We start from the raw sequence: 22,786 nt of genomic DNA on the forward strand, positions 1-22,786 counted from the left end.
CAGTAGCGCAGCCGGCCGGTACTGCGGGGATTCTGCTGTGTTCATCAGTCACACTGACTCGGTGAACACACCAGCTCTCCGCACCCGTGCCTGACGGCGGCAGTCTACACGCCGATGGGTGTGACTAAGCGGGCACCCATCCAAGTACTAACCCAACTGAGCGTTGCTTAGCTTGGGTGATCGCCGGAGTCACACACTAGACGGTGAAATTTTTTCCCGGAAATGGCGAATTCTTGAAATAAATCGACAAATGAAAATATCGATATTTTCATTCCCGTTAAAATTGCATTTTCTTTTCAAACGTTCACAAAAAATTACTGATAAATTACTATTTTACTGCGGTGAATTGAGTTTATTTAACTGACAGTTAAAAAATCGGGAGTGCAACAAGTTTTACGATACGACACTGTAATTTTTGTCATATTTATAGCCAATTTTCTGGCATTCATATTAATTATTCCACAACCTACCTCTCAAATGAACCTATTACCCCATAAATACTAGGAATTTTTGCTCGACGTTGTTTTGACCATTAACAATTGTTGGATATTCCGTTAAATTTATGAAAATTGTAGTTAAATTTTATAGCAGAATAATTCCACGATAGTATTTGCCATTTAATTCTCCCCTGAATTCCGAAGCTGAAAGAGAAATCTAATGAACTCCTTCACTGAATTAAAAATCATACAGTTGAAAGATCAGACGATACTGTATAAAGCTCCATAAAATTTCAGACAAAAAATTTTCGAAAAAAGCCATAGATAAGGTTGTGATAAGTCAACGCATGTCGGTTGGCACAGACATGCGTGTCCAGTTTATTATAAATGGATTGACCCAGAGAAAACCTCTGAAGTGGCATAAATAATGCAACAAGAGATACTTCAACTTCCCCCTTATATAACACTTCACGACGCAGAATATTAAATAAATTGTTGCATTGACTTCATTCAAATGAAGAATTTTCCCTCCACGTCAATCACTATTCAATAACTCACGCGTTGTCTCAATTTTTTTTTTTCAAATACCTGTAAGTCATTGGAGTCATGCACGCGTCAATATTCCACTTTTATTATTATAAAAAGACAGCAGTTAAAGTTGTCACGCAACAAGTGTAAACTCCTCGACTATGTAGCGGATAATTACGGAAATTAATGAAAAAACTGCAAGTTTGTTGCATTAATGAAGAGCAAAAGCCACTGACATGTTTTATCGAGTTATAAAAACATTGAAACGCCGCATTAATGATGTCATACGCACTTTTTCTCGGTATTATTGATGAGCTTCGAGCGGTAAATTAATTCCGATAAACTTTGTTGCATTCATGAGCCGATGGGAAACCTCGATAATTTTTTAGTTCGAAGTACTTCACCTTCAATTGCGCTTCACCTTTTTTAATTTATTCTCCACTAATACAAGTGCGTACCTCTTCGAGTATCTATTAACAATTGCCGTATCTCCACCGAGAGATAATGAAAAATGTCGTTTACATGATAACAAATTTTTCATTTACAAGTTTCAGTTTAGTACATGGACGGAAATGATTCTCGGTAGTTGATTCAGTGCGTTTTCCGTTCAGCTTTTGCGATACGATGCAATCAGATTGATTTGGATAATTGTCGCCCGCGTAAATGTACATTTTCTCCGCTTCTTTATTTTTTCACGTATTTATCACCCTCTCTGGTGATAAATACAGACTGTTGCCTCTGCAGTTTGATGTTTCGAAGATAAATACAGCTCTTCCATGCGAATTAAACAATATAAAGTTGGAAAAAAATTCAACTGAGAATTGATGTAAAACTTTTCAACTGCTAATTAAACATTGTAGGGGAGTTCCAGACATTCGAGGATCAATCTTTGCTCGGAAAAAAAATTTCCAAGTTCCTTGTGCCTCTCTAAAATTCTTCAAATGTCCCGGGAGCAACTCGAGATTTTATTTTAATCATTTCACCATTCTCGGAATCATCCAGCGATCAATAATGTTGATAATCCGGGAAATGACGATTTTCTTCATTTTTCGGTTCGCTTTTGATAAATTTTTTTTATAACACCGTAAATATTAGAGGACATTATTATATTACATACTCAAAGAACGTGAAAAAGTCTTCAATCCAAGACGTCACTCAATACATTTTTTTTTTTATAAGGGTTACGCGGCATTAGATTCATCGATTGAACTACCCTACACGATTTACGGATTCAATTCTCCCTTCAACTTCCAAAAATATTCAATTAATTCTAAACTTCCCACAAAAATATTATAACTTCATCAATAATCCCCTGAATTACCGATTTACCGAAAATTCAATTATATCCCAAAAATATTCATTCAAAAATTTTCGCGCGGAACTTCTCTCCCACCCTGCAATTTCCCCAACAAATAATCAAGAATTCGCTACCTCTCATTAGATTTAACTCTGCGTAAGTTGATACTCATCTCCACGTGGTAGTACCTCCGGTTCTTAATTCTAAAATCCCGAGACGAGCTCTTTTTTTTTCCTCATCCTTCGTTTTCTTTTTTTTTTCCACCGCTCGTTATCATGGCAAATGGCTCGTTTTACTGACTCGTTATCTCGCCAGTGACCGAGAGAACTCGCCTCGATCCTTTCATTCCTCTCTCCCTCCCTTTCGCAATTTTTTCATCTTCAATGTATTCACCGAGAAATTATTTCCAACCGTGGAAAAATTGTATAAATCGAGTATCCGTTGGTGTCGGCACGTGCAGATCAATGTAATCACTCGGTGATTCCTTAACTTCTCTGGAGCACAAGTGCGTTGGAGATAAGCCTTCCGATGAAACCTGAGTCGCTGACGATTATTCTCGCGATAATTTATTATGTAAAAACCAGTCACACATTGTATGTCGGAGATAAGCGAGTGGTGAGTATCCCGCTGGCTTGTCAATTGTCAATGTCACTGACAGGTATCCGGGATAAGAGTCATTACCGATGTATTGATGGCATTCCAACATTTTCAATATTTTTCTACATCCATATACCTCACAACTAACCATAATTAATCAATTAATTGTATTAATTAACTGAAAACAATGTGAAGAATAAATTTGACAAGTGCAACCGAAGAAGCGTCATGAAATTTGATGAAACACTTGAAAGCAGTCAGACAAACAATCCCTGAGCGTCTCGTGTGTTGAATGATGGTCAAAAAGAAAAAAGAAAGGGAGAAATATCAGTTCATTTTCATAGCGGTTGAATAGGAAAATAACCCCCCATCAACTTGGTTCTAAGTTAACGACCGTAGAGGCAGAAAATTAAGCCAATCACCCAAGACTATAACCACTAGTCTATCCTAGAGGCGCTTTGCCATCCCACGTTTTCACCAGTGTACGTTTTAATTTTCACCATTAGTTTTTTTCTTTTGTTTTACCCATGATGTTTTCTTTTGCCCATCTCTATGAAGCAGCAGGGTTGCGGGTCAGTTCAGACATGGGAAGTGAGCATTACTGCCTGAGGTGGAACAATCATCAGAGCAACTTGCTGGGTGTATTCAGTCAGCTACTTGAGTCTGAATCACTGGTTGACGTGACACTGGCGTGCACAGAGGGTCCATCGATACGTGCGCACAAAGTTGTCCTATCAGCTTGCTCAAGCTATTTTCAAGCTCTATTCCTAGATCATCCAAATCGTCATCCCATTGTCATACTCAAGGACGTAAGATTTACGGAATTACGTACTCTAGTTGACTTCATGTACAAGGGTGAGGTTAATGTCGAGTACTGCCAATTGTCGGCTCTGCTGAAGACCGCTGAGAGTCTCAAGGTAAAGGGTCTTGCGGACATGACGAATATCAATGCAGCAGTTGCATCGAGGGACGAGCAGCAGCAGCACAACACACCTGATACACCGCGTGACAATAGAAATGAGACACGCGAGAGGGACAAAGAGAGGGACAAAGACAGGGATAAGGATATTATCAAGGACAATGAAGTGATGGTGCAGCAGAATACCAATCAGAATCAGAATTCGCAACAGGTGTCGTTGACGGCTTGTGAAAATTCTGAGGCTGTTGATATGACTGAGTGTCCGGTATCACCGGCTAGAGCTAGTAGTCCTTGTACTGGACCACTTGCGCTTGATAGACCGAGAAGAGACTCCGAGGATGCTGTCAGCTTGGAGGAGACCAGGGGATCACTCAGTCCTATTTCTGTGCACAGTGGTCCAAGTGATATGACTCTTAGTAATAACACTAGTACCACTGGTGCATTGCCATTGAATTTACCACAGAGTCGGCTTCCGTCCCCACATAGCACTGAACCACTTGCTGGACCCTCTGGCCTGCCACCGGTTCAACAGGTACCTCTTGTAAGTATTCAATTATTATTTTAACACTACATTTATTAAATTCATTGGCATTTCAACCGGCCAAGTTCATTCTCATTTTATTCAATTGAATGAAATATTTATCATATCGAAGAGCTCGAAATTTTTTCAAATGGAAACTCGTTTCACTCCTTTCATTCACATTCACTCTGTACCATTTTTAATTGCAGAGCTCAATTAAATATCGGTGAAACTATGAAAAAGAAATGTCTTATGGAGTTTGACAAGAAGTTTCAGTTAAAAATTAACATCTGAATATATTTGTACGGATAAAAAATTGATTGAGACATTTTACCCGGTTGACTATAAAATCTGTTGTTTTTAATGGTAATAAAATTTTTTTCCATTGTTTCTTTTGCAGTCCTTGAAGAAGGAAGTGGACTGGGACAGATCGACCGAGGAACGCTGTGCCAGCAGTGAAATATCAACGGATTACAGACTCCCACCAGATCCGGTGAGTCTCTTTTCGGTATGAATTTTTTTTTTCCATAAAACAATTGGTTATTCAAATATTTCTCGTATATCTATATATTATAGCTCTTTCTTATGCATTTCATATCTATATATACATTAATTATTGCCAGCTGACTATAAAAATCTGACACGCATATGCAATAATTTGAATAATTTTACAAAAGAAATGAAAGAAGCGAGGTCGTTAGGTTGCCAATGATAATTTTAATGAGAACAACAATTTCTTCAACACAATGATCAATTGCTGTATTATGTATCGGGTTATATCACTTGTGGAATTATCATTGGTCCATTACCGATTGTTCGAAAGTGTCAAGCAACATCAACTCCTTCCAAGATATTGTCGATACATAATTAAAGCAATTATTTGACGCTGATTAAGTAATTATTATGGCGATTGCATGTGAGTAAACTAGCATGACAATAAAAAGCTTTGCTGTTCGCTGCTCTCCCTCCATTATTCGATCAGCAAAAGCTGAATATTCTTGATTAAAATAAATATTGATAATCAAAAAAATTAGATAAATAAATTACGTCTTACTACGATCACAAGTGGCTGATAAAAAAGGATTTTGATGATTAAAAAAAAAGAGGTCGTTGGCAACCCCTCATCTTGCGGCGTAAAACAAATTTTGAGACATAAATCGTTGGAAAGTGCGTGCATGACATACTATTCTCACTTTTGATAAAGTCTGTTATTTCTCGTGTGCCGTCTCTCATTCCACGCTTTTATTTTCGCGTATCGTCGTATTCAGCCTTATGTCCATATATATGTATCATTTATCCCTCTCGCACACGCATACATATGTGATATCTTTATCTCACTCTCTGTCTTTTATGTATTCGCTCTCTTAATCTTCAGCCCGATACACAGACAGTAAATCAACTAGCCCTTCCCAATACATGAAAATTTATCATTGGGTATTTACTATTAGAAAAGTACCGCCCACGTACCCGCAATCCATCAACCACGACATTTATCCATTTATCCTCTTTTCTCTTGATCTTTATACCAGCGAATCTGTTTAAAAAACTAGTTTGTCATTCTATCGGACGATTCGCAGATGCAGTAATCGTGGAAATAGTTTGTTGGTCATTTATTGAGAATATCTTCTTGTCTTTTAGTCAGGGATAATTTGTTGATGTTAACGAAGAACTTTTCACGAAATTTATTGATAATTAAGTCGTAATTGTATCGATTAATTATCTGAACTCGATGTTTCGTACGTGAGACATTGATTTTGCAAATTCTGTTGGCTAATGCATTTTCAGATCTCATTGTTAAATTAGCTATAATTGTTGATTTTCGTAACAAAGTGATTAAATCAGATGTGTCATTTTCCTTTTCCACTGAAATTATCAATTTCAATTGAAACGACCCGAGGGAAGAGTTCCCCCAAATTTTCATTGCTCATGAGATAATTAATTTTCCCATTAAAAAATCAATTAACAATTACCCCGCGATAAATTTTCATAGAATGAGGCACAATTAGGTCATCCATAAAAATTGCAATTCCTGTTTGAAATTTACGCTTGGAAAAACAAATGGGTGCCAAAAAAAAATTGACAAATCTGATTTCTCCATTTTGTCTGGATGTGAAAAATTTTCTCAGTGTTAATTGAAAAAAATAAAAAATAAAAAATAAACTCCTCCGCCAAAGCCTGTCTTGCTAGCTCACTGTCAAGAAGTTGACCTTCGTTTTTTGGCCATGATTGTTTTTAACATCTCTATATATTATATATACAAATCTACATGTATATATCCGCATATATAACCATATACGATATATCACTGAGGAGAGTAAATTGAAATTCATCCGCCGTCCAATGAAATCGCTGGAATTAATTTCAATTTTACATATCCAATATGTACCAAGTATGATTACTATGTATGTATATATTGACTCGAAGATATCGTGTATAGTGTGCGATATATCGACATTATATATTTTTTCATTTAATTCCATTATTACATCATTTTTTATTTTCATACATTTTATCATTATAATTGTATTTTTCGATTGTTGTTTGGTTGAGTGCAATGCCTTTGCTCCGATATTATTATTGCGCTGCGGCATAAATAAATTTTCATGATAAAAACAAGAATAAAATTTTAAATAATACACAGACCCACGTGAACCGTCACGTGGGGATGAATCTCTGGGGAATTGATGGAAATCATGCTTTCGACATCTACATGTTACCATTATAATTACTATATACACACCCAACATAGTTTTGACAAAAAAAAAAGATAAATTATTAATAAAATTTATATATAACCGTGGGAGGGGCGCGCCAAACAAAAATGAGCGTCAACTTCTTGTGCTGCCGTTGTTTTTTCACGTTTAATAATAAAAAAAATATATGAAAAACCGTGATAAGTGGAAAAACACTTGCCACTGGATAATTGATTCAGAGAAGATTAGATTATTAGCGAAAGAAAGACCGCAATAAGACTGGAGAAAATTAATGAGATTAGACTCTGCAGGTGGCACTGCACTGAGAAAAATAATAACTTTTGCCACCAAAAGTAGACTAGCCACAATAAAATCCACACATTCCAAATGGACAAGTAATTATTGTTGAGAGATAACCGATGATACCGGAAGTTGCGAAATTTACGGAAGTTGCGGAAGTGGCGGAAGTGCCGGAAGTAGATCAGTCGAGTCACGTGCAGAGTCCTAGACCTGAATAATCACTTTGTTGATTTAAAAAAAAGAAAGGAATGAAAAAAAAAAAAATGAGTAAAAGCCTTGGAGCAGTCAATCTGTGACCGTGGAAGGACGTAAAGTTGACGATATCTCAAGTTTGTTGATGAAAAAGAGAGAGAAAAAAAAGTAAAAAAGTAAAAAGTAAAATAAAACAAATGGAATTAGTTGAAAAAGAGAAGTAAAAAGTGAGGGAGCGTGTGAGCGTGCTAAAATAGCGTTAGCCGGAAGACAAGAAGTTGATGTTCTTGTTTGTTTGGTTGCAGGAGTTGATGGGTGTGGATGAGCGGGTGTTTGCGTGCATGTACTGCGGTGCCTCGTTCCTTCACCAGAGCAAGCTGACACGTCACATCCTATCGCACAGCCTCGAGTCCCTCAAGTACCGCGAACAAGCGGCTCACCTGCAGCTGCAGGCCCAATTGGGCCTTGAGCCTGGTATGCACCTGCCACCGGAGGCACACTATCCCCCCGGTGGTCCAGTTGAGCCAATGGACCTAGAGCTGGCTGCCCATTCAGATCCAACATCCGGTGTTGTACTTTGCAAATTCTGTGGTAAATCATTTCCCGATGTTGGCTCATTAATAGCCCATTTACCAGCTCACACTGGTGATAGGCCATTCAAGTGTGAATTTTGTGGTAAAGCATTCAAACTTAGACACCATATGAAGGATCATTGTCGTGTACACACTGGTGAAAGACCATTCAGATGTACATTGTGCGGTAAAACATTCTCAAGATCAACGATACTTAAGGCGCATGAGAAAACCCATTATCCAAAGTACGTTAGAAAATTTTTATCACCGAGTCCTGTTGATCCAACTGAGGAGGAAACACCACAACCACCACCACCACCCCATCATTGAGTTGTGAGTGATGATCATGATACAAGTGTTTATCGATCAACACTATTTGCCAATATCCTGGATAAAGAAAAAAGAAAAGATAAAAAAAAAAAAGTGTCATTTAGTGGGCGCGAGGTGTCACAGCGGTGCCTCCAATTTTATCACCCGTCCTTACCACATCATTCTATTCACCATTGTCATTCTTACAGTTTACCATTATTCATTGTCGATTATCGATTATCCACCGATCGTTTTAGTTGTATCCTCGCGTCCGACTTCGATTCACCGAATAAAACATCAACAGGGGTTGATGCTATCATTGGATTTTACTCTAACAAGCGGATTTCAGTGTAATTATAATTATCGAGAGCTGATAAGACATTGCGGCACCCTCTCCCCCTCCCCTACCCGGGATAGGTATTTATAGTTAGTCCTGTGATTATTTCGGTTAGGATGGGTGGTACACGCGTGTTCAGGGGGAGGGACACGGTAAAACCTGCTCCCTCGTTTAATCAGTGCTTTAAGACAAAAAAAAAAAAATTCATGAAAAAAATAAACAAAAAAAAAATGGTTTAGCTTAATTATACGTATATCGGTAAACTATTGAGAGGTACGATTGGAATGGAGTGAATAGAGTAACGAGAAATGGTTTGAACATGCAGAGAGATTGATTTTTTTAGAGGTATGAGAGATTCAATCAGCCGAGAATATCGCGGTGTTGGTTATCGTCGCGGAGATATAGGCAGGAGTTGAAAAAATTCAGTTGAAAAAATTGAGCCGCCACGGTTGGTGCTTTTAAGAGATTTTGATAAAATGCTGTGAATACTATATATTGATTATGATAACTATAACTATTGTAATAATGTACTAACGTTGTACGATGTACGATGACTGTTGTTGATACGATTGAGAATATTTTATACAGTTGATGGAGGATTTTTGGAAGGATTCGAAAGGGATTGGGGGGTTATTTCGTCGGTTCAAATGTTCACTAGGGGGTGAATGTCGGATTTTTGTTGGTGATTGGGGGGTGTGTGTGCGCTGAACGTATGGCGATGATAAAATGCGAATGGAGTACATGAAAAGAATTTTTTTTTTGTAACACTGGGGGAAAATGCGTACGGGGAGACAACAGAATTGGGCCTGTTAATTTTCGTTTGATAATTATCTTCCATTGTTTTGGGAATTATTGAGAGTGCGCTGGCATAGTGGCTTTTATCCATCTGTTTGTTCAGAGGCCCAACGATTTTACCGAATTTTCACCTTTTTGTTACGATAGATTCTTTTTTTTTTTTGTTTATAATTACAGCCCGAGTCCAGAGACAACTTTAACGGCGGGGTTTAGCCATTGAGACAGTGCAATATACCTAAGCCTCTAAATGCAATTTCATGTTTTTTTTTTATTTAATTAATTTCTACAGTATCTATTTTTAGGTTGTACCCAACGTGTTAAGATAGATAGGGAGAATTTTTATTAATCGTTACATAGTTGGCTGCATACTCGGTGATATTGATCTTGAGCTACTACTGTCCATCTTCTTTATTTATTTATGTCTGTTGTTTCTGTCTCTCTTTACCCTGCGTATTATCCATTCGTTGTGTGTACGAGGGCTTTCAAGCGGAATACTAGGAAGGAATGATGATGATACAGATTTTATTTAACATCATTTTCATTTTTCAGAGTTTATCACTCCTCTGAGAGATCAGGCTAAATTATCGCTGGATTATTATTTTTTTTTATTACATTTTTGCTGAATTTTTTTCATCCACTTCACTGTTGGTAAATTACATTTGAAATTTCAAGGTGAATAACAGAATCTTTTTATGAATTAATTAATTTTTCGTTAATATTCTGGTAATTTGTCATTTTCAGGATGGATTAGAAATTTAGAAATCGTTTTTCATGGATAGAATGATAACTCGTGGTATTAAAAATTTAGATGACGTGCAATTAAAAATTTAGAAGGCCTGAAATTTCAAGAAATTTTGAACAGTGTTGTTCGGAGAATTCGTGTTATTGTGCCTCCACCATCAAACGGAATTTATCGTTGGCAAGTTGCTTTGTCTTCGTGAAGTTAAACGATATTATTTTACTTTTCTGTGTGTTATCCTCTCCCGCACGAGCTCGCAAGTAGTTGCAATCGATCGATCGTTGAAATATTCATTGGCAACGCGTTTGAAGAGGTGGGTGTCTCTAGACTCTAAGGCGAATCATTTCAATGAGAAAATAAGTGCTACTGCAGAATTAGGTAAAAAAAAATGAAAAAGGGGGAATATGCCTTTGATACTATAGGATATCTGGGACATTCCAGTTCGAACGATCAATTCGCTACATCAAAGGGACTAATCGGTGCTAGGATTAAACGCAAAAATGTCGGGACGTGATTAAAGAGCTGTGATGATGATGGTAATGATGATGATAAGGCGGAAATCATTTAAATATCGGGTTTTATTGGATTTTTTAGGGAAAATTTATTCGTTCTACTGAAAATATTGGGGGAATATATTAGTGTAATTTTTATTGCTGTGATTTAAAATCGATTGTTAAATCCGCGGTTTTTGAAATTCAAATTGCTAAAACTTTGGAAAATTTTTGAGTATTGCGAAATTATTCGGCGAATCTCGGAGTTCGCCTCGAATTGCCCTGCGGTCGTCGCATATCTCGATTGTGAAATTCAACGAGTTAATAAATTTTTTTTTCTCAACGTCGAGATTCTTCTAATCTCCTCGGTTATGTAAATTTTGGTCGGAAAGTTTAAACAGCTGTTTGATAATATTAGTGTAATTATTGTTGTCTTCTCCGGACACAGAGAGCAATTCTAACGGATGAAATTTCACTTCAGCATAAATTTTGTTGTAAAATTTATCGCGAATTGATTAATCGCTCGATCATAAGAGGGAGATGTCTCCTCGAAAAGTGGAATTCAAATATATTTATCTTATCCTTTCTACACGTGGCTTCTCATATTTATCAATCCTTCCTCCCACACCCCGTGCGCATTATAATGAGATTCTCCGTAGATAGAAATATCGCGTCATTATTCTCCACTCTATGTGCAATAATTCGTAGATTAATCGGTAGTTGAACGTGTGAACTTCCCCATGAATTATTTTAACGAAAAGTCTAAGTTTTCTCGCGCGGCAACCGATTCTCTCGATCTGTCCATCAATATATCTAGAATTATTAATGAATTTAGGGATTTGCCTGCGCGAGCACCTGTACACGTACGAACCTAAAGTTTTTTAAATGTAGCCGACGAAAAACAACACGAATTGCTTGTAAAAAAAATGGAAAAATACCTCTGTAAACAAAGATAGGTCAAATGATCCACAGGTTCTTCGATTCTGCGCTGATTACGAAAAATTCGCGAATATCAATTGCACGAAAATTTCATTACCCCATTCATTAAATTGTATTCAATTACTCGACAGACTGGGAGATTATCAATTTCAATGAATATTAAATCATTCGAAAATTTGCAGTGTCGATCAGCCTTGGGAGGACATTATTGCCAGAAGTATTAATTAATTTAATTTATTTCGACACTCGATTCGTCGAGTGTCCAAAAATCCAAGAAAACACAAAAAAAAAAAAATTAACGCAAAAGAATGAAAAATGCACGATAGATGCTAATCCCATTGCTTGCCTCATGTTTTCATCGATTCGGCGATAAATGATTAATTTATTTTCAATATTAACAGCACGAAATTACACCCTTTATTTCTCTTTCCACTGTCACCGCTTCTGTTGTTAATAAAATAAATTATTTAATGAAAATTCTTCATTACTGATTATTGAATTAGGTGTGTTCGGATTTAGTAGAGGAATTAACGATTTCGTTTTGAATAATTTCGACCTTAGGCGCCACTTAATGCACCTCTGACGTAGAGTACAATCCATATAATAGGAAAATTTGTTCAATTAAATGTTTAGGGTTGCGAATGATGAATAAATTGTTGGTCGCAATGCAACAGGCGTTGATAGCAATCCTTAAAGTCCTAGGGATATTAATTTCGACTGTTATAATGTCGCGATTAACAATTTGCCGCATATCCCTTTTCTGTAGATAATGAAAAGAAAAAAAAAATTTATAATAGAATGCACGAATACATGTGATAGACTATCACTTTATCTAATTATTCGTGAATAAGATAACTGATAGATAAATATGTACATAGACTTATGATAGATAGATAAATCTTGGAGAAGCACCGCTTCGGCTCCTGACTGGCTCGATTTCTCATTATTTCAATTATCACAGAGAATGTTTATTTATCGCATTATGGGAAAATATAATTTCTCGTAGTTGAAACAGTATTTTGTTTTTCGTCGCTTTGAATATGTCATTTCAATGATAAAATGTACATAAGATGTTGAATTTTTTTTTTTTTTTTTCAATTATCATTTACCGTCTATTCGTGCGCATAATAATTAAGGATTTATAGGTGTAATTAGTAGAATTGAGAGACACTCACAGTCCGGGACCATTTCAGTAAATGTGTATAGAGATAATTGAATTTTTATATGAGATGGAAGATTATCATTTTTCGTACACCTGCGTATGTCAGTATTACCAGGCTGAAATCTTCATTGCCTTTTATTTCTCTTGGATTCATTAGTTCATTGCATTCAGTGTACATGATACGTAATGAATGTTTAAGACTAGAATTTTGTATAATAGAGAATCCTTAGGTATCTAGGTAAATCGCATTAATATTACGATTCATTGAGGGAAATATTTCATTGGAATGTGGGAATTTATTTGACACTCGGATTATTCACTGAAACAATTCACCCACAATTACGATAAATTGATAAAATCATTTATCCCACTCGAGTGATGTATTTTTTCTCAATGAAAAATTGTTTCTGGACTAAAGTTCCTCGACGGGTTGTCATAGTTAATGCAACACATTTCCAACCCTTATTGTGATGACGGTGCTTTGTTTAATTTCCTACAATAAATTTATTTTTATCATTCAATTGTAATAAGGAGTTTTAAATGAAGAATAAGAATAATATTGAAATAGCTACTAGGAATTTATTTTGTTATTCTAACACTATATTACGTATTGCAATATTATTACGTATACATATTATTATATTGTGTTTATTATCCAATATTAAAAATACAAACGCCTATTTTCAATCACATGTAACGAGAGCACTTTTATTTTCATTCGTGATGCAGATTTTTTTATTTCACATATTTTAAGATTTTGATTATTTGGTTGGGGGAGGGTGGAAGGGGTGAAATTTTAACGTGTACTATTTGTTAAAATATTTGTAGGGTACTTCTTGGTTGGGAGTATCGATTCTGACATCCGGGCAAGTAGGGTGAAACAAGAAGTACTTGTCGAACGTACAAGTCCCCATTTCCATTTATCCACAACCGCCATTAAACACAGCCTCCCAGCCCTTTTTACCCTCTCCCTCCAGCCCCACCCCACAGTGTTAATTGCACTACCTCATTTGCCGTGTGCTCCCGCGTGCGGTTCTAGACTGTTTATCAGCACCACCCTGAATTAATTGCAGTCTTAGATTTATTTTTTTTTTTACCGATATTAAAGCTGTTATTAAATTGTCAATTCGATATTTTTTTAATCTGCTTCATTATCATTCCTTGGCGATAATTCAATATCGTTTGTCGATTGGTTAATTGAGAATTGAATTCAAGTCACTCGTTCGTTCGGTAATTAATTAATTATTTGTCTGGACAATTCACTGCTGGATTTATCTGGGAATAAGATGAAATCGCGATTTGTGACACTTGAATTGAATTTAATTTGAAAGAAACCGGAAGTGCATAAAGACCAGTGACAAAAGTCCCCCGGCGAGTTCAAGTGGAAGGAGTTCTGTTCGTTTCTGTTATGTATGTGTTGGAGAGGTAGAGAAGGGAATAAAAATAAGAATCGGTGAAGTATAATATCTGTATTCTCCGGAGGCTAAAGAGAGCCTCGAAGTTCCCGTGAGATCGTGCACCGAGTTTTCATAGATATATAGCTGGCGCACTCGACTGACCGTAAACTTAAGTAGGCTTTAACGATTTAAGAAAAGAAAATAGGAGAGAAAAAGAAAGAATTCATTGATAATGAAAGATAGAGACGGAAAAAAAAAATGAATAAGACCCAATAAATGGTAGAGACAAACAGCATTGACCGTCGTCGTTGGGAATTTCATTGGGTAATGACAATTATCGTACTTAGACTGAACCTAGTTTTTATTTATTTACCCTCAGAAATACGTGAAAAATAGTGCAACATATTTTTTAGGGTAAACGCATGAGAAGAGCTTGGGCGATTGTTTGCTTTTGAAAAAGTATGCGAGAATAGTGGAGGTAAAAATAATGGTGAAAATAAATTCGTTGTGACCTCTTGACCTCGATTCAATACATATTTCGAAATTTTATCTTTAGATACATGTCTGATCAAGTTGCAACATGGAGACCTGATCAGGATTTGAATTATATCTCGACTCAGGAGAAGGGGATGAATGATGTCAGAACCCGATTAAGTTCCAAAATTGGGACTTAATCAGGGCGTGATCACGTTCCAAAATCGGGACTTAATCAGGACCTGATCATCAAGTTACAGCATCGCGTTTAAATCAGAACCAAATCAAGATTTCAATGAATATTCCACTCGGGTAACCGAGGACTTAACAGTTGCTTCCGGGGCGCTCCTTTCTATTTACTCACCTAATAACGGTGCGAAAACGGTGAAGAGGGTGCATCACATGGGTTGCGGGTAATTATGTGGCGAAACGGGACGTATCGCGGCCACGGTGGAGGGGGGCACCTGTGACAAGTTGTGTGCAACTACTTTTGAGACTACTCTTTGACAATGACGTACGTGCATGTGCGACGAGATGTACTCTTCAACAGACTCTAGTGGCTAGTATCACTGGAGGGTGGCAATAGGTGCCTCTGCAACCTCCCTCTTGTCCCATCTCTGTCTGCTCATCTTCGCCCCATTATATTCGCTGCGCATAATTCTATTTAGGTTGCAACTTGAGCAGGTTTTTCTTCTTTTTTTTTTCAAGCTACTTTCGAATTAAGACACTCAATTCGAATACTATCAATTGCGACATTCGTAATGACTGATGATGAAACCGTTATTTGGTGATGACGAAAGTGATGAAATGATTTTTAACCAGAGATTAACGAAAAATTTTCATCGTAATTTTGGATGAACCGCGTTTGGCGAATACGGGGTAATGAATCATCTTTTAAGATGCAAGTACGATAAGCCGAACTTTTTTCCCATGGTTTTTTCTCGTGGATTTTTATGGGTGCTTTCTCCGGAGATCATCACTCGTAAAGTCCCCAGAAATAATCAACAATTATTTGACCAATTAAAATTGTCAACTCATTAGTTAATGCTGGGAAAAGAATATTACTTTTCTCGATTTGTCAACTGCATCGCTCTTCAATTATCAACAAAATATTTGTTTGTTTATACAGAGTGCAAACATCAGGAAAAAATACGTGACAATTCATGTAAACCCGTGACGAAATACTGATTCTGGAAATTGTTGCGGACATTTAGGATGATTTCTTTTTTCATTCCAGGAATTTTATTGCGTCGAAGCGTTGATTACGTTTAATTCACATATTAATTATAAACGAAGTTATACGTCTCCTTATAATTTGAATATTCAATTAATGAACCTTGGAATATTTGCGTTAAAAAATTCTGTTCATCCACTTCGTCATCAACAAATTAATCCTTCCGTCAATAAAATACAAGATTGACTTGCCGCTCTCAAATATTTTAATCAAACAATTATTTAGTGATGGTTCAGGAGGTCACAATGACATAAAAGAGTTGACTCTAAACCGAGGAAATGGAAGAACAATAGTTTATCGTAAATAAAATTAACGGATATAAAATGAATAAAGCACTAAAAATATAAGACAAGCGGTGGTAGACGAAAACGTTGAAGGGAACACGATTAAACTAATTTAACCCATTAATTAGTTAACGAAGATATTTTCTGAGAAAACTAAAGAGATTTAATAGAACATTGAATTGAATCTAGCTCAAAATCGTTTCCCTTCCATCGTACCGTCGAAATTCTCGGATAATGAGGAGGAATGAGTGCTGGAAAATGTAGGCAAAGTACACAAGCGATAAAAGTTCACTCGAGAGAACGTACTGCAATGAATCCTATAGCAATAAACGTAAAAAAAAAAAAGACCGAAAAAAATGTGAACAGGTGACAGAAATGTTGCGATATAAATTTGGCAATTAACCAAATGAAAAGTTACCAAATCAATCAATCGATTGATTAATTGACCGTAACACATCAATTTCCACCACTTCATTTTCCACAATCGCTACACTATACATATATAAATAAATGATATAAATATTTATTATATATATGAAAATATATATTATACGTCAAGAGAATATTTATACTAGTATTTTAATAGTTTTAGTACTTAAACACGGTACATAATATATTATTATAAAAAAAAGTGCGAATGTACGATACGAAGTGATAGACAAAGAAAAAAAAAATGCTGTACACCCATGACATGAGGGAATGATAACAAAACAACTGTAAATACGTATGAGACATAGGGAATTATTATTCTACGATTATATCTAATTGAGTGGTGGGGGAAGTAACTAGTGATAATGACGAAGGAAAAGAAAAAACGTGAAAAAAAATATTAACAATGATATTAAATAGAAAAAACCAGAAAAAAAATTATTATATACACAAGGCATATTGATATAGTTGAATATGTGAATAGGAATTAATTCCGACATACAATTACCTATATGATCATCTAAGCTATCGGCAAAAATTTATGATATGTAAATCGAGATGAGGATAGGCATTAAATTTAAAAGCAGAATACGTAATCGTAATCGAGACGTTATGATTGATGAATTAGGCAGGAATAGTGCAGTGAAAAATTACAAGATAACGTTGAAAAAAATAAATAAATAAATAAAGCCAGACAAACAGATATTTAGCTAGGCTATATATTATATACTTTATTGTTTGTACATTGGGCACGAATGCGCTGTATTATTTCACTGAATACAATGGGCTCCGCGCGTTTTTTACGATTTTCAATGAAATAAATAAAAACAAAAAATAATGAAAAAATGTGTAAAGGGAAAACTGAATATTTAACAAATATTTAAGAAGTTGAGGAAATACTGCACACATAGGCTGGCGTTCCTGAGGAATCATTGAACATATATGGGACATATTTTTTCATTCAATTGGCGATTTTTATTTGGTCTTAACGTATTCTATTTTTTATTTGGCAGGAGAGTGGGGGAAATTGATAATCCAGGAAGACAATTCATTCGATGACGTATCACTTGAGCGCAAAAATTTTTTTTTCCAATCATTCTGATAATGAAAATTCATTTTACCCCACTCTCTCCAGACACGTCGAACACGCACAAGATTAACGAAAATTATTCGATCCGGGATTGCACTCGTCGCCTTAACACGAAAAAAAAAACTATGGGACAAATAAATAAAAAATGGCAAATGGAATGAACGTCGTTAGCCACAAATGCCTCGCAACGCAAGATTTATTTACGAAATAGCCAATTATCATTATCAAGACGCTTTTCTAACAATCTGCAAATTACCCACTCCTTGAAAAAGCAGAAACATTAATTTCGTCGATGATCTGCAAATCAATCACTCTCTGGCAATTGAAAAAATAAAAATTCTGGGCATAAGTCCGTGAAAAAAATTGGATCCGTTCATATCTCTTTCCTTCCAGCAAGATTAACAGACAGAAGTTATAGACTATGGCAATGCGGTAAACCCTACAGTCAGTAAATATCCAACCCTCGTTGCTGTACGAGTATAGAATCTATGAATTCATTATTACCCCCTCCGAGTTTCTGCACGAAACTACGGAACAAAATATCGGCACGCGTCCTCACACCGATAAGCCATGCAGACAGATAAAACAACAGAAAAGCCCCTCGTGTGTATCATCCGGAGTCACCCGAAATGCTTGGTACCTCCAAAAAAGTGCTCACCGTATTCAAATCCACGGAATCCGAGAAAACGAGAAAATTTGACATTTGAATTTCCCGCGTTTGGGGTTGAGGATGAGAGAGACGGTTGCCCATATGGAAAAATTTGTATTTTTTTAAATATTGATGAAAAATATTTTCAATTCACACCATTTATCCTCATATAATATATAAATAAATATTATGTATATTTTTTTATATATTTCTATGTGGGGCGGGAGAGGAGCGGTCGGAATATTTGAATTCCGCGGGTTTGTACTCAATTCAATTAAAAGTGAATTAAAGTACTCGAAAAAAAATACATCTCTTACCGAAACCAAAGCCGAAATCCGCGAGACTACACGGGATAATTCACATAGAGCCTTTGAATTTCCCGCGTTTATATCCAAGGGGATAAAACTGGGAGAGGAAAAGCGATGAGAGAGGCGGTTGTGGGACGAGCGGTCGAGTCAAGAGGAAGAGAAGTTGAGAACAGTGGAAGGGAGGAGGGGGGGTTAAAGAGTAGCCCGAGGGCGGCGGTGGGCGGTGGGTGGCGGTAGAAGGTGGACGTGGGGGGGAAAGTGGAGTGGGCAGAAGGGGGGGTCCACTGAAAACCTGACGACAAACCGATATGAATTCGGCGACACGCGTCCGTTGAGGTCAGGGGTGTACACACCTGGCGCCGCCCCAAAGGCACGCCTACCTGCGCCGTCTTGGGTCACGGACAGAGGAGGGGAAGGGAAATAACGGCAACGCCTACGCGCCTATCATCCAACCTACGCCTATGCCTACATCGAGAAAATATCCCCCCCTAATCCCCATTTCACCCCTTTCTCCCTCAGACATTGCCCCTCACCCCCTTCCGGATATATTAAGCCTCAGTCGATGCAACTGCCTACGTCCGCACCTTTTCACTCATTTACCCCCTGAAAATCCCACCCAAAGGGTTGAGGATAGGGATGGCAAAGAGAGAGGGGGGGTGTTAGGGGTTGATGGGAAAGTCGATGGGAAAAGTTTTTGTTTTATCGATTTTTTTCTTAATCATTTTTTCGGCGAAGGAACAAAGGGGTGAGGAGGGGTGAAGAGGGGTACGGAAGAGCGGGGATGTGGCGGTGGAAGAGGGAGGAGTGTTTCATCGATAAGTGAATTTTTTGGGAGGATGGACCAGGGGTTGGTGGCGTGAGGGGAATACGATTAGTACAGAGGATTCTTATCGAATATTGTTTTTTGGTAAAGGGGTTAGAAAATTCTTGATTTAATTTTTTTCTTCATATTTTTTTTTTTTGGGGGATCATGCTTACGCCTATGGGCAATCGTCTTTTGCACACGCCTACAACATTCCCCCCACTTTAACAAAACTCGACCATTCGCTGGGTTTGAGATACTACTACCCCAGTTCGCCTGGTGCGTTTACCCTCTTGTGAGTTTGTGGATCGGGTCACCAGGTGATGTATATGGCAAAGACGCGTAGGAGGGTTCAAGCCACTTTCACCCCCTTCTACCCTCTCATACCTTCCCCCTTGCCCCACCCGCCCCTTATGTGTGTGGGGGGGAAAAACTATTTCTCCACCCATCGAGCTTTTCTCCTTCTCACTTCAACCCGGTGTTCCACCTCAAGTCCAGTTCTTACTGTTTTTTAAATAAAAAAAAGGGTTGCCGGAGTTGTTTTTTTTTTTTCTTTTCTTTTCAATTTTTATTTCAGTGAAAACGGATACCCGACCTGCCGCGGGGATAATCCGATGCCATTTCTCTTGTGTCATATGGATAAGGTGGAATGGGGGAGACAGGGGAAAAAATATTGCCACGTAGAATTCGGGGAAGTTCATTCTTCGGGCCATTGTCGGTTATTTGTCTTTTGCAATCGACGCTGAATTTCTTGGAGTTTTTTTGCAACACGTGTCACGATTGGAGTCATTTCTAGGAAATTATTATCGCGGGTTGTTAATGATGAAAAAAATATTGTTGCTTTCAGTTATTTGATCTCGATCTGTCATTAAACTTTCCTTTTTATTCATACCATTCTGTTCAGTCGAGAAACTGTCGGAAATTTCAGGGGAACTTTAAAAATGCCGGCTTTTGTCATAGAAACTTTTCACAAATTGTTTAGGGACAGTTAATAATAGCCCCCGGGGTTTTGCAATTTTAAAGAGCTTTGGATGGAGAATTACAAGTGTACATTGTGGACAAATATAGGTGGGACTTTATTCCAAGAAAGTATTATCTAAGATGTTCACAGAAATTTTTTAATAAAAGGTTCTTAACCTTTAGACCCAACCCACTCAAAAATGGAAGCTCAGAGCAACACCGGCTATTTCCGTGTCTTTCAGCGGATGAATCAATACACGGAGAGAAAAAATACTTGAATCCCCTGCAACCCCCGGCAACCCCCTGCACCCCTAAAAAATCAAAACACCCATGCAAAACTCGATAAACTTTTTTCAATTGCCAGTGGATTTGTTTGAATTGTTGGAAAACTGACAAACCGATCTCCAATTATCCCGATCGCTCATTATCCCGCACGATGGGACGAATAAATAAATAATAGTATTTTAATCATAAAAAAATCCTCCCCCTCTCCTGTAGTATTGAAAGCTCACGTAATAGATACCGAAAGAGAAAAAAATAACAGAAAGAATAAACCGATATCGTTAAAGAAACCAGAATGAACAGAGATCAATAATCTTTCTCCGTACCGATATAAAAAAACAAAATACCTACAAATTGTTATGTTTTTCTACAGTAACGTTTGTACCGACTTACAACAAATATTTGTACAATATTAATGATAATGCGTGTACCTATACAACATAGGTATAATTTTAAAAAGTGAAGATGAAAGAAATGAAAATGATAAACCCAGATGCAATAACTTTTTTAAAGATTGAACAAAAAAAAATGTTTAACAACGGAATATTTTTCATACGTCGGACGAATTCGGTGCGGGCCGGCCTGACGCCCCCGCACAATCCCCTGAGTATTTAAAAAACATAAACAAAAAATATAAAAAAAAAAAGAAAAGAGCAGAGGAAATAATCTACCTTAACCACATTTCGTTTTGTGCCAACCCAGTCTTTATTTTTTCATTTCAATTTTTCGTTTACAGATGTGACTACGAATTTTATAATTGAATGATTTTAAATAATGAAATGTTCTGATGAGTAATCCTCCCACAAGTCTCAACATGATGCCACTATCACAGTAATAATTACTATAATGAGAAATAACGAATGGAGAGAAATGATAATTGACTTGAAAAAAATGTGTGTTTGCGTTGTTGTCAATTGAAAATGGAAGAACTTGAAAATAATACTGAATTTGTAATGCGAGTGAGTCTAAACGATAGTTTATTCATTTTTTTTTTGCAAATAACAAAAGGAACTCGAGTTCGTTGTTTATATTCTCGTTTTATTGGAGATGTATTCGTCATGTTGCGTGTTGCAATGGAAATCGCCTGCTGAAAAATATTACCTTCACGCTACGACAAGAACAAAAATAAATAACAAAATGATAAATAAAAAATAGGGAGAACTGTGGAGATATGATTATTAACGTCTGGACTCACTCACGATTAGCGCAAATCATTGAATTTTTATTCCGGCTTTAATCAATTTAAAAATAATCATTTGTTCACCCGTAGTTCATCGTGCACTGAAAAAGATGAGAATAAAATCTTTACACATTCACACCCCGTTGTAGATAATCCGGAATTCACACACGTTGTCTTATAGGAAAAATAATTGAAGAATGAGATGTGAATGAGTGCGGTGGGGTAATGAAAAATTCACTATTTAATTTTTAATAATCACGATAAATCGACGAATTCCACTCGTCCCAGAGGGAAATCGCGAATTAATTCCCATAAGAGCCAGATTTGGAGTCAGAATTGAGGTCAAAGTCCCCGAGAAATTTCCAAATTCACCAGAACCAATTAAAAAATCATTTTACTCCATTAATTAACCAAAAGTTCTCACGACTTTGTCCTCAATTTTTTATGGAATCGCTCGCTAAAAGATAAACCACCGGTGGAGCAGAGATGGTAAAAAATAAAATAAAACAAATCACGACAGAAACATTTAATTTTTATGTAAAATAATTTCTTCGTTTTCAATCTAATATTTTCTTTTTTCGGTTCTTAGATGAACGAATGCATATCATAGTTGTAAATTATCAATTTGTGAAATAAAAACTGCAAACTGTTTGTGTTACCATTAACTAATTCATCCAGTCTCTCTGAAATAATAATTAATAGTCAAACGGCAAAGCACTCTTCAAACCAATCAACAAATCATCGAATTAACCGGTAAGTCTGTTGTGCCATTTGCGCAATTACACTGTTGGATAATTACACTTGAAATTTCAGGTAATCCCCAAAAAATTCGATTCCTCAAATAAAAATTAGCAATAAATCCCCAATTGA

General features: G+C 36.7%; 1 protein-coding gene across 4 annotated transcripts in view; it reads left to right on the top strand.

Moving 5' to 3' along the window:
- LOC105264996 (maternal gene required for meiosis) overlaps nt 1–22,786 on the top strand; it is a 35,770-nt gene that overhangs the window by 6,821 nt on the left and 6,163 nt on the right. Inside the window, exons 2-4 of one of the 4 annotated variants that reach the window (XM_011302255.1) lie at nt 3,418–4,319; nt 4,699–4,791; nt 7,789–10,129. In XM_011302255.1, the coding sequence (XP_011300557.1) occupies nt 3,444–4,319; nt 4,699–4,791; nt 7,789–8,385 (1,566 nt within the window). In that variant the 5' untranslated portion in view covers nt 3,418–3,443 and the 3' untranslated portion in view covers nt 8,386–10,129. Of the gene's footprint in view, nt 1–2,800; nt 2,878–3,417; nt 4,320–4,698; nt 4,807–7,788; nt 10,130–22,786 lie in introns of those variants that run through there. The other 3 variants (XM_011302253.1, XM_011302252.1, XM_011302254.1) reach the window with 3 other exon arrangements.

Source organism: Fopius arisanus, unplaced genomic scaffold (genome assembly GCF_000806365.1).
Source record: "Fopius arisanus strain USDA-PBARC FA_bdor unplaced genomic scaffold, ASM80636v1 scaffold00026, whole genome shotgun sequence".
Classification (NCBI taxonomy): domain Eukaryota; kingdom Metazoa; phylum Arthropoda; class Insecta; order Hymenoptera; family Braconidae; genus Fopius; species Fopius arisanus.